The sequence below is a fragment of the Scomber scombrus genome, chromosome 13, assembly GCF_963691925.1.
Source record: "Scomber scombrus chromosome 13, fScoSco1.1, whole genome shotgun sequence".
In the NCBI taxonomy this organism is placed as follows: domain Eukaryota; kingdom Metazoa; phylum Chordata; class Actinopteri; order Scombriformes; family Scombridae; genus Scomber; species Scomber scombrus.
The window spans coordinates 9,230,708-9,243,933 of record NC_084982.1 but is presented as its reverse complement, the minus strand read 5'-3'; the positions used below and the strand labels follow the sequence as shown (position 1 = coordinate 9,243,933).

General features: G+C 40.5%; 1 protein-coding gene across 1 annotated transcript in view; it reads left to right on the top strand.

Annotated features, from left to right (window-relative positions):
* The first annotated feature begins 2,707 nt into the window (after positions 1-2,707).
* dachd (dachshund d) overlaps positions 2,708-13,226 on the top strand; it is a 91,968-nt gene continuing 81,449 nt past the window's right edge. Inside the window, exon 1 of the mRNA XM_062431511.1 lies at positions 2,708-3,417. Within this exon, the coding sequence (XP_062287495.1) occupies positions 2,861-3,417 (557 nt within the window). The 5' untranslated portion in view covers positions 2,708-2,860. The remainder of the gene's footprint in view (positions 3,418-13,226) is intronic.

Here is a 13,226-nt window from a genome sequence, read left to right as displayed (position 1 = left end):
ACATTTTCAAACACTTTCTTGATGCCATACATCATACCGGGTGATTACATTTTGACATAGTCATTTGTTTACTGCAATCTCATCCACATGTACAGTACTTCTGTGTACTTTTAGCAAAGCTAGTTAACTGTTTATGTGACTTAGTTGACCAAGTATTCAGTCAGACTGGAAACTTTATTCGTAGTACTCATTTCCAACTGTTTTACTGCTACCTTGTTTTATCTGAAGAAAATATTTTACATCTGTGTCACCAGGAAACGGTGAGTTTTCTTTGTGAGCAGTTTCCTTTCAAGATACCTGACTTTTACACGCAGTAATGATTTTGCATTAGTGCTGGATTACATGAAAGTGTTGTGGCTTAATGCACAGTACCAGTATACAAACCTTTTCCTGTTATGCTGTGTTTTCATAACTGGGGTCAGCCCACCCAGTTTGTTGAAAGGCATTGGTATCGAAAACATCATACATATCCTGTGGTGCCTTTTAATACCTATTAGGCTACTCTGACTCATATATTCTCGTTTTTTTTCTGCATAATGTTAATGAAGTCATTTTTCAGACATTACAAGCACAATGATTTGCACTTAACCCATGCAAACAAGAGAAATAGTGGCAAACTGTTGTGACATTCATTGTATATGATGAAATCTTAATATGGTGCATATTTAAGTGAAAGGTTAGCAACATAAAGGGCAAATGGATTGCCTGGCAATGAATTTTAAGCAGCTATTGATTTTACACTACAAGCTACCTCTTTCCCTGAATGATAATTTTGAAATGGCACACTGCTTATCTTAAAACTGATCTGACACAACAGGACAACAGGAAAATGCAGAATATTAAGGTAACTCTAGACTGCGATAAGCATCACTTTTCTTGACGGGCACCATACTTGTTCCACTTAATGAGAATACATGATAAGTGCTGATGCACTGTACAAATGTCAATTAATACATACATCTAAGGGAAAATAGATACATCTAATTAAACTGTGTGAGCTACAAAAGTGAAACTAAGAACGCTGTGACAAATGAGTTTATATAATGAAACTATATTAAGACTGGTCAAAATTTAAGGAACTGACCAAGTTGGTGACCGAGTAAAAAACCCTGACAACTGTCTTGACTGACCAAGAAAAAATATTTTTAAATTTTCCCAAAAGTCTAATAAAGTTCTTGCAAATAACAGTTGGATAATTCCACATGTGGGTTTTTCTGCCACTGTGAATAACAATAAAGTTCACTGTTCCTCTGTAAGCCTCAATTTTAATAAGGTGAAATTTATTCATGGATCGTTTTACTTAAGATAAATCTGCTGCATGTTAACAGAGTTCACTGTCTTACACCAAATAATCATTTTGGTGAGAAAGGCAAAAAGAAATGTATTTTACTTCATGATGGCTCACAGTGGTTGAATAGAGATGTAAAGTCTGTATTAAATGCACCTATTTCACTTGTACATGGATTTGACCCCACACCATGATACTGAACAGTGCTGCATTTCTCCCCGCTCTGCTTTTATCCTCCGTTCCTGTACTGTCTGAGATCGAGAACGAGTTCGTGTTATAGCTGGGTCAAGCTTGGTTCACGACTCAGCCTCATAAAATAGTGAAACCCCTCAATTTACAAGTGCTCTGTCTGTAGTTTGTGCAGTGTGTGTACTGTGGCAAAAGTTGACGCTGCGTCACTGTGCGACACCCAAAAAGTGAACGATTAGCATTTTACAGGATGTCTTTATAGGTTTTTTTTTTTTTTTTCATTTTAATATTTATTTTTTTGGATAGGTTCTAACATTATTTCCCCATTGCTCTCACTCAATGCCAAATTCTGGATCGGCTGTGGTATACAAGGACTATGATTTCTTTCCTTGGTGTCTGTATGTGTATAGCAGATTTAAGCCTGGTAACATTTTTACCCGTGTTTTCATAGGACACGTTGCTTGACGACACCTGAAATTCTAAAGTAATAGTTATTATAGCTATTTAACTTGAAATAGGCAGAACTGCAACTTTTAAAATGCCATCTGTTGGAGATCAGTGATTACAGTCCAACTTTGATTAGTATGTGCAAGTCACCATGATCAGACAGTACTATCATATTTGTGCACTATCTGATGAGCATTTTAATAACTGTCATCCTTGTTACTTCATGTGAAAATGCCAAAGCCACGTTGGCTGTGTAAATAAAATAATCAAAGGACTAATTAAAAAGACATTAATGCCTGTACTGAACATTTAAAGTCTGCAGAAAGTTTGTCCTGCAAAAGTTAGTTTTAAATGACTTCAGTGCTCAGTATGCTGCAGTGGGTTTGCTTACAGTTGGATAGCAGGTGCAACCTGTATTGCTGTTACACTGTTATAACCAGAAAAAAAAACCTAAATATATCCAGTGAGTGCATGTTTCTTTTGACCACGGATAAAAACAAATAATCCACATTTTTACACGATTATGATTTGATATAACCGGAACTCTGTCATGTGGAACAAACAATGTCACGTTTTAAAAGACCTGAAACATTTCAGAGGTAGCCAAAGCACAGTTATCTGTTCTTCAAAGGCTTCCACTGTCCCCTAGCTCCTCCCTCTCTGTACCGTGTGACAACAACAACTCATCCACAGAGCGGAGCTGCACTTTTCAGCTCATTTTCCTCCTGTCATTCCTCCTCCTATCTTTGATCACTGTCCCGCCGCTCAGCCCCCCCAAACCCCTCACTCAGCACGCCTTTTTTACGGCAGCTCTTTTTACTTCCCAACTTATCCGAGGAGCTAAACTCTGGTGGATTCTTTCATTTAGGGGTGTCTCGGCAGGCTGGGTTTTATACTTTGAACTTCGGCTACTCTCTTCCCCTCCAGTAGGTGACCATGGCCGTACCGGCTGCTCTGATCCCACCAACTCCTCTTGTCCCGCCGCCTCAGATCTCGATTCCCTCCGCGACGACGTCCCCGCCGTCGACAACTTCATCACCGTCTCCATCCCTGGCCCCCCCGTCTGGACCCGGACAGAACCTGTTCAGATCAGAGCTCATCGGCACCAGCAGCCCGGGCATCCCGACCTCGACTGCGGGTTTACCACCCAGCAAACCCGTGTACTCGACTCCATCGCCTGTTGAAAACATACCGCAAAACAACGAGTGCAAGATGGTCGAGTTGCGCGGTGCCAAAGTGGCCTCTTTCACTGTGGAAGGCTGCGAGCTCATCTGCCTTCCTCAGGCTTTCGACCTGTTCCTGAAGCACCTGGTCGGTGGACTGCACACGGTCTACACCAAGCTGAAGCGGCTGGAGATCACGCCGGTGGTGTGCAATGTGGAGCAGGTCCGCATCCTCAGAGGGCTCGGCGCCATCCAACCCGGCGTGAACCGCTGTAAACTCATCTCCAGAAAAGACTTCGAGACTCTGTACAACGACTGCACCAATGCGAGGTTAGTGTGGAGCTCTTTACGGCATTATGGTTTAAATGTCTGCACGGACCGCCGTGCGTAAAGGCGCAGAAGCAAGGAAGGGGGAGACATTTTCCCTCTATTAAACAAGCGGTCCAAGCGATATGATTCACTTTGTAGCTGACTTTAATAATCGTTTGTTTTATTTAGTGTGTGAATATGCGTGTGTGTGTCAAAACCCATCCTGACATCGATGTGCTGTAAGGTTGTCAGTTGGACGGGAAGAGGCCAGCGCGCATCATCAGTGAAAAAAAAGTTTGGCGAAAGTTTTTTTTTTTTTTTTTTAACACGTGCAGTGTAAAGTTGTGCCATGATGGATAGCCTGTCTGCCTCAGAACAAATGGATCGATAATGTAAGACTACAGTCACACAGTGCTGTTGAATAAACTTCAGGTGTAGAGCTGCCACTGCAGAGACAATCTCAGAAACACGAGCCCAGTCATCCTCTGTGACCCATGCTTTTCTTGAATTAGCCTCTAATTTAAGGCACATTTTAAATCAACGTTATTCTTAAATTAACCTAAAATAAAACTAGGCTACGCCTTATTATATGCCCTCGCCACAGGGTCAATTTAATTTCAGTGATGACTTTAATTTTTCAGAAAGTAAACAAGACAAACCCAGTTTATTAGAATTAGATGACATGCAATATTTTTTTATATTAATTGTAATCTTAGTATTGATAACTAGAACATTTCTTAAGGAGGTTACAGTACATTCATGGCTCCTGTTGAAAAATAGTATATGAAGCCAGTTGTCTTTTTTACCTTGTAAATCCCAGGGATAATTATCTCACACACACACAGACACATACCCACACACAGATGAGAATGTGCCTCAATCACACAGCCTTGATTTCTGTATAACAAGAAACAATCATAAAAAAGTAAGTGAGGTAAACAGCTCCACATGTGAAAATTAAGACATGACTCCAAATGACCAAATCAAATATTTTGAGCTTTATATGTTTTAATATGGAATGATTTAAGTGGAGATCAATATTTGATTAAAAGCCTTTTTTTTTTTTTTTTTTTTACTGTCCTGTTGCTTCTAGCTTTGATGTATTGTTCAGTCTCACAGGATCGTTCAGTCTGGTCAAATTTACCATCTTACCTGTCACTATGATTGATTCCATATTGATCTCCTACCCAGAAATGAGCTGGAAATGCAAATATGATGGAAAGGCTCACATCAGTGGGGAATAGCCATAAACAGTTTGAGACATTCAGTTGTCTCGGTTTGAAGAGCATGCAGCCTTTTGGAAAATTATAGTGTGAGATTAAACTTGATTCTGACTTGTAAATGAATGCTTAAATTTCACAAATGCACATAAAAAAACACACACAGAAATACACATGCACACACACAGAAGTTTCTTAGCTAGCATAAATATATTTTTTGTATATGATGAGGTTAATAAATACATTTTAACCCTCAGAAAATGCTCCAACTGCAAATTGTACTATCAAGCCAAGATGAAAAAAAGCCTAATAACTCACACAATATTGTGAGAGTATGATCATTTTTTTAGTGTTTTTTTTCCTCCCAAGTCTTTTTTCTCATGTAGTTCATTCACGTTAACTGCTGTTAGACAGCTATATGTACAATATATATACTATAGTAGTAGCTGATATTTTTTTCCATCAACAAACACTCTTCTCCTTCTTTTTATGATTGCCTGGAAATAGCCATACACATTCACATACAATATTTGGAGCTTATAGATATGCTGCAGCACCATATTTCCATTCCACTAGCAATTGTCTCAACAACTCACCTGTGCACTTTGGTGCTTAAGCATCATTTACATAAAGCATCAAGGGAGCAGAACAGCCCCCTTCCTCTCCATAGAGAGAAACATACGGTGCGGTGATCCTCCTCTCCAGTCTGGCGTAGGGCTTCAGGTGACAAAGTATGTGGTTGAACTCTTCGGGTTGTCAATGGGGGGATGGCCAGCGATGGGGTTAAAGGATAATGCAGTGCCTCGCGTCGCTTTAATGACGCTAAAGTGCTGGGCTATTACGGGCACATGGACAGGACTGTAATTGTCTCTGAAAGCAGCCAGGTTCTCCCGGTGCTGGGTTGAAATCAATCACTCAGACCCCGGCCTGCCCGCCTGCCTGCCCCATTTGGAGAATTACATCATGGAACAGTGAGGCATCCGCTGGATAAAAGGCTTCTGTTACTTAGAAAGAGTTGATTTTATTTGCTGGGATGTGTGCTTTATATCGTCTGTCACTGAATTGCTGCTGACAAAATGATGAGTCTGAGTAAACAGGACGCAGGTTACCCTGTAGGTGAAAAGCAGTTCCCCCCCTCCAAAGTCAATGTTGCTCTGACTTATTGTCAGATGAAAAAAGTATCACCGGTTTAACCCACTCAGGTTACACAACAACAGCCTGCTGCCTGAGATAGTTTAGCTTTTCATCTGGCCCTATTACCACAGTGTCACTACTCTTTTTATACAGTGGCCGAGTGGTAACAATGAAGTGAATAATACTCCTGTACAATGGGTCTTACTATTTCACATGCTGTTTTTTCCCCTCCCACGGTCTATTGTGTTAAAACAACACTACTCTCATTTTGCACACAGTGTGAATGTGAATAGCATCACAGAGCACCGTTGCTCCCCACTGTTTTAGTTTTGATGTGGACACAAACAAGCTCCAACCAAATTGTTCCCTGTAACAGTTTTTGAACATATTAAATGGAAAACTGCGCTGTCAGAATTTTAGTGTTTGTAAAAAAAAAAAAAGTTCTTGTGTGTGTGTGTGTGTTTCAGAGATGAATCCAAAAATTTGTAGTGGAAAAAAATCCTTTTTGAGGAGTGTTTGAACTACGTGTGCTTTCCCTAATAAGTGACAGTGTTTTAGTAATTACTGTTCATCTTTAAAGACACGAGGAATATAGTCATTCTCGAACCCTTCATTTTCTTAAGGACTCTTGTGCCAGATTAGCAGTGTTCCCTCTCCCTCCCAGACTGATCCAGGTTCAGTAATCTCCCTTACATTATGACTGGCCCTCCAGGAGCCCTCCAGGAGCCCTCTGTTCCAGCTACTTGTTTTCCTTTTCATTTTCCCTGCGGTGGGATGGAAAAGGTTCTTATTGCTGCGTGACACTTGAACTCTCTGAAAGGTTATTATAACACGAGGGGGTGGTGCGGAGATATCGCATATCTCTCATTGGTCTGCTTTGTGGAGGGTAGACAATCCGATGCTGGGGCGCAGAAATGCAGCAGTTAATTGACAATCATTGTCTACCCCTGAAGGTTAACCACACGCCCCAGACAATGTCCCACCACTGGGAATGGGACGGCTTTTCACTTACATGCCCTTCTTAAATAGATTTTCCCCGGCTCCTTTCAGTCAAGATCTAACTCTGAAATGTTACGAGTGACAGGTCACAGTGGAGCGACGACTTTTTTCCCTTTACAAATGCACCTAATTGATACTGATATGACAGCAAGTGGTATGAGAGCTATCACATCTCTTGTTTCTATTTCAAGGGTGTTTATGCCTAAACACACATATTTGCAAATGACGGTAATTGTTTTGTTTAGCGCTCAGTGTGAGCTGCCACTGAGGGTGCCAGCTTGTCTCTCTCCCTCCTCTCCTCTTATAATATATTTGTTTTCTACAAGGCACGGATGTGTTTACAGGTACTCAGGGGAGATTTCTGGATTCCATTCAAATCATTCCCAGTCAGAGTGGGTGCTAAGATACCCGTCACCCAGCAACCACATCCAAGAGGGAGCTTGGGCGATAATAACTTCAAAAACAGAGTGACAGATGCCTGATTAGAGAGAGGGAGAGAGACACAGACAGAGGGAGAGAGAGAGAGAGGAGGAGGAGGAGAGAGAGGGAGATAATGGTATACAAAGCTGTTTAAAATCCAAATCTATTCAAGTACTTCCTTGAAAGTCAAATTGGCCCTTGTGTTGTGTGTTGTTTCTTTATTGAGGGAAAAAAAAATATTTTGCAGTTCTCTCTGTTTTTTGTTTTTTTTACATTTTTAATCCTTCAGTGGGGCTCTGCTAAATTTGATTAGGTACAGTACATGTGCTCAAGTCAACTGTGCAGTTGGCAGATGGCGGCAAGGTGTTTTTTCCCCCTTTTTTTTCTTTGCAAACAAATAGCCTCCTTGAAAATCAGAATTGCTTTATTGACTTGACATTTATTCAGTTGGAACGAGTGCAAATTAAAACATTTTTTTTACTAACTCAGCTGACAAACGTAATATTTATTTTCTTCATTTCTTTTAAGATCATGTTTTCCTAACTTACAGTCAGGCTGAGCTAAGACAGTTGAACCCACAGATTTCACTTGTTAAAGAGGCTTTGTTAGACACTGTCTAATGTCATTTGTGGATTTAGAGGCTATTTGCATGGCAAAGAGGCCTGTATTGTTAATTTGCCTGTTGGATGCATTAGTTGTCCAAGCTCCTATCTTATTTGCATGCCTTTACTGGATCTGCAACAGCAATTGAATTACCAATTATTTCTTCTACCAAATGACACTTTTAAAAATCACACATCCACATCAGGTCTTTCCAGGCTGAACATTAAAATGACCTATTTTTATGTTAAACAACCATAAGGGGGTATTAACTTTGATTTTTATAGACAACTGACCTAAGCTGTTTAAAATCTATCTGTCAATATGACTTATCTAGCTTATTAAAGTAGATTTGTTAACAGTGATTTTTACCTGCTGATTTTACACTGAAACTGATTGCCTGACAGGCAAGCAATAGATTTTGGGTCACTCTTATTTCTGTTCTCCTCTTTCCCCAGTCAGTGCTCCCTTAGCTTGTCTTTACTCACGGGCTCCTTCACATTACAGCACATTTAGGGAGCGTGGCGGAAGTCACAGACGCTCGTACCAGGATGTTAAATGCTACTGACAGAAGTTAGAGGGAGCAGATGAGATTTCCTGATTGGAGAAGGAATGCAGGCCTTTGCCTGCCTCTGTCTAATATGGTCACATAGAGAAATTGATTTTCCTCTGAAATTAATTAATTTTTCATATAGCCCAAAGCTGGAGTTTAAAAAAGAGTGCACACTTGCTGGTTTCCTATTTTCCCTTTTTTAAAGAATTATTGCCTAATCATATTAATACTTTTGCCCCAAGGATGAAAAGATAATTGTACAAATGCATTTGGAAATATGTATCACTGAGTATTTATGATTAAATTATGCAAATAACTCGGCTCCCTTCCTTCGTGGGCCCAGATTGTCTAATTAGGATTGATATGGCGAATAGATGTTGGGGAATCTGAATACAAGCATGTCCAAAGAGCAGAAAATTGAAAATGACAAGGCTGGAATCCTTAAAAAGTGTGTAGGTTTTTTTTTTTCCCCCTCTCTGTCTAATTCAGCGTAGCTGTATCAGGAGTTAATTTTCTCCGGCTTCATTTCTCGTCTGAGCTGACAGGAAAAGGAATCCATCAGGGAAGCAATCTCAGATGGGATTCCACAAATTTCCTCCACTTGTTTTTTTCTCCCCCTCTTCATTTTGGTGGAGGCTATCAGGGATGAATCTTCTCCTGAGTAAACATGCAGATGTTATTCCTCAAGTGTCAATGTTTTTGGAGCTCTCTACTCAATACAAAGGACTCCTCCTTAATAATCGGAGTATATTAAGAAAGGAATGTCATCCAACAAAAAGCCCTTTGTACTTTTGGAATTTTACTGAAGTAATGCACATTACATTATACAACTTTTTAATTTTTTTTTGGAGGGTAAGGAGCCTTTTTTACTTTACGTTTGCTCTTTGGCTTATGGCATGCCATTCAAATGACATATTATTCGGCTGGTGATGACTGGAACAAAGTTTTTCTGAGTGTTTAAAATCTTTATTACCAAAATAATCAAATATATCAGATTTATTTCAAAATGTCTTCTGTATACTGGAGTTTATCCATATTTAATAAAAGCCACTCTTGAAATTTGCCTCTTCAAATTCTAGTTGGAGCTGCCCAAAGACAAGCACACAGACACTGACACTAGTATGAGCCAACAGTTACATGTAATTTAACAACAGCCCTGTTCCTTGCTGGGCTCAGCGGCACATCATAGAAAAGAAACCAAGGAGGAAATGACATCGGTTTCCACTCTCTCTTCTTCTGTTGTTAGCGTCAGATGAACAGTACAGCACAGGAACGGCTCCAGTGCCTCCAACAGTATCTATTAAAGGGCTGATTGTTATCTAATCTTTACCTGGCGCTAGCTGGAAAAGCCCTGAAGCTAATGACACTTGAGACTAGCAGCACATTCTATGGTGGTTCAAAGCATCTGCTCAGTCAATACCTTTCTGATGATAAACTAAAAAAACGGCCCCAAAGCTATTTATGTGAAGTCTGAATTCACTTAGACTCCAAAAACACTTTACGCAGTCAATTTATTGCATTGAATTTTAACTAACAATGTGAGTCAAATGAGTTCCTGTTGAGGCAGCAGGCTCCACACCACTGTTCTTTTGTGTTTGCTGTTCAGTACAGGCATCAGAAAATCTGTACACTCAACTCAAAAAGTTAATTATTTACACCGTTTAAATGATTTAGAGTGAAGTTAAGTTAAAACAGCATTAGTCAGTAATTATATGGTTTTGTCAAAGTCAGTGATTCATATTTAATTTCTCCTCAGCAACATGTTTCCTTCACTCTGCATTGATTTTTGTAAGATGAGTGTTTAGTGGCATACATGTACCACAGAAGGCAAATTAGCAAGTTAGATTGTTCTTTCTTTTTATGGGTCATATCAAGAAGGTCGGCCGTAGTAACGGTGTCGGACACTGATCGACAGATTGTTCCAGATCTGTCTTTCAAACAGTGGAAAAAAAAAAAATCATCACATCCTTGTTAAATCTGCTCAATTAAAATGTCATTAATCTTAAAAGTCGATCTCAGCAGAATATTTCTCAAATGAGAAAATCAAGAAACAAGTGACAACTTTAAAATCTTCTTTATAATATTTTTTTAATTATTTTTTTTAAAACAAACCTGATTCCATATTTATGTGCCTGAAGCTTCAGGTTTAATGTATAGAGAATGCAAATATGAAAATCAAAAAGGATCCGTGCACTGTGCTTGTGGTTTCATGTATTATTTGCTCTGCAGTTTTATTTTCAATACAAAATCATTTCAGCTGTCAGCACTTCAAAGTGAACGAGGCAGACTGTTCGGTGAGTGTACTGTAAAACGATAAGGTCTGCAATTCTGGCTGTTATCCATAGAGATAGCCACACCCAGAGCTGCTTCCTGACGGCACTGCACACCTGTAGAGGTTATGAGCGGGGTATCAATATCACCAGGTCAACACATTTTCATCTAACACTGACATCTCTCTTTGCTTTTTCGCCCCCTCTCTCTGCTTCTGTCTCTCTCTCCATCTCTCCCTCTCTATAAGCCTAGTGAGAATATCGGTGGGGGTCTTTATTGGTTGCAGCACTTGGGTTTCTCTCCTCGTAGACTCAAATGTCACCGTCTCCCTGATGTTTCTTTAAAATCGCCTGTGCCACCACTTGCTGTGGCGCCCGGCTATTATTACCCTCCTCTTAAAGAGTGACAGTCGGGTCTTCGGAGACATGACAGAAACCTCTGTGGATGGAGCTGTAGTGCTGTGTCAAGCCGATGCTCTCAGCCAATCAGACGGCAGGAGACCACTGGATACCTGGTATGCTCTGAGGTTAGCAGAAAAAGTGGGAGCAGTTGGGTTTCGTGCTTTAAAAGTTGCTGCTTAAATCAAAATCATAGGAAATATGTAAAGGATTAAATCTCAACGACAATAAAAGAAGGTAATGTGATAGGAATCAGTTTAACTGCCATCGTAAGTCAGTGAGCTCCCGCCATCCATGCGCCATTGCCTTGAAAGCAACGTGTTGTAACAGTTACTTGTATGTGTTGGTAGCAATTCCACAGCAGTGCAGGAAATACAGTGAGACATCTTCTCTATGGAAATAAACATGGTTATGATAATAAAGCGGCCCTTGGCTGAAATGGTCTGTCCACATACATTAACCCTGTGTAACTCACACATTTGGAGCGTGTGAGTGCTTGAGTGTGTGTGTGTGGGTGAGAGATGCTCAGTCAGAGAGAGTGTGTGCGTGTGTGAGAGAGAGGGAGAGGGAGAGTGTGAACTTCACATATGAATGGTCTTGTGTGAAAAGGAGGATGAATTGAGTCAAGCTGACATAGCATGCCAATAAGCTTTGTCTCATTTCCAATGCCGTATTCATTTGTGCCACAGAGAGATTTATTGCATGATTGACAATTATGAGAGGGTGACCTAGTTCTTTGTGATGGAACAAAAATGGTTTTCATCAGTTGCCTTTGCTGTCTTATGCATTTTGTTGTGTGTCTGTGAGTGTGCGTGCAAGAGTGCGTGTGCATGTGTGTGTGTGTGTGTGTGTGTGTGTGTGTGTGTGTGAGACGTCCCCTGGTAAAGAGTAGGGATAGCCTCCATGCAGCGAGATACTTTTTCACCCCCTCCAACTATTGAAACTCATGCATTTTTCTAGTAATGGCTTCATATATTTTGCATAGAATCACATCATCCACTATGTCTGTTCCACAGCAGAAAAAATGAATTTCCTACCCCATTAAGCAATGTGAGCTGTCCAAATGGATCACGTTAAAGTGACATTTTTACGAATGCTCTTCAATCTCTAACTTTGGTCTGGGAATAAAAAGAAAAGGAAGTAATTTCGCCGTCTGCAAACGTATATATCTCCGGCACACACACACACGAGACCATTTTCTGCTACTACTTACTATACTGTATTATTGGCTGTGTTATTGTTGTTGCTTGATCACCCAAATCACAAATACATTCATCCCTTTTTTTAGTGTTGTGACTGTCAGTAAAGGGCTTCATCTGTATAATACAGCCCCCGATTCCTTTATTCCTTTATGGTTCATTCTACCTGTCTATTAGCTGTGTGTTTGTCTGTGTGTGGTTTTGTGTGTGTGTACGTGTGTGTGTGTGTGCCCAGTCAAGCTTAGATTACTACGACTGTGAGGAGGAAGTGTCTGCTCCTCCTGGGACTCCTGCTTGACTGGCCCCACAAATGATACAAGCCAGGGTTTAGTTGGGAGTTAATATCCTGCAAAATTGTCCTGCACAGCCTCGGCAGAATGTGGATGATTAAATGACACAAGCATATCAAAAACATTTTTCTCAGACTAGTGGCTGCTAAGTGTCGCGTCGGTGCAGCCCGTTTCCCAAGGTTACCATTTTTATTTTTTTTAAAAGAAAGGAATATTCAGTGGGAAGTGGTGTGCGTGCATGTGTGTGTGTGTGTATGTTTCACCTGTATGAGCGAGCGCGTGCACGCTTTTGGATGTTTTGTTAATGCCCTGTTTGAGTGGTAATAATATCTCAACAGGATTTCAGGGTCTCATTGAGAGGTTTGATTGAAGGTTGAGAGGACATATGCTAATTGTGGCCGAGAATACTCTTCTCTCAGAAACATATTCCACAGGAGTTTTCCTCGTACGCTGGATGCCCCCCCCCCCCCCCCCCCGCCCCCCCCACACACACACACCACCAGTGACCAGAAAAAAAAGGCTTGAAGTTCCAAAGCGATCCATTTTATCCTTTCTTTTTTCAAAGGATGCAATGCTTTGTTTTAACCTCCGCAGGAAAGGAGATGAAAGGCAGTGTAATAAAGCCAAAAGGTCTTTCTGTAGTTATCAAATGGCCTTTCACTCCTGACCTTTAAGATGCCACAGTAGGAACTGGAGACAATGCTAGAAATACAGATCGGATTTCAGAGATCAAACACCTCTTTGTA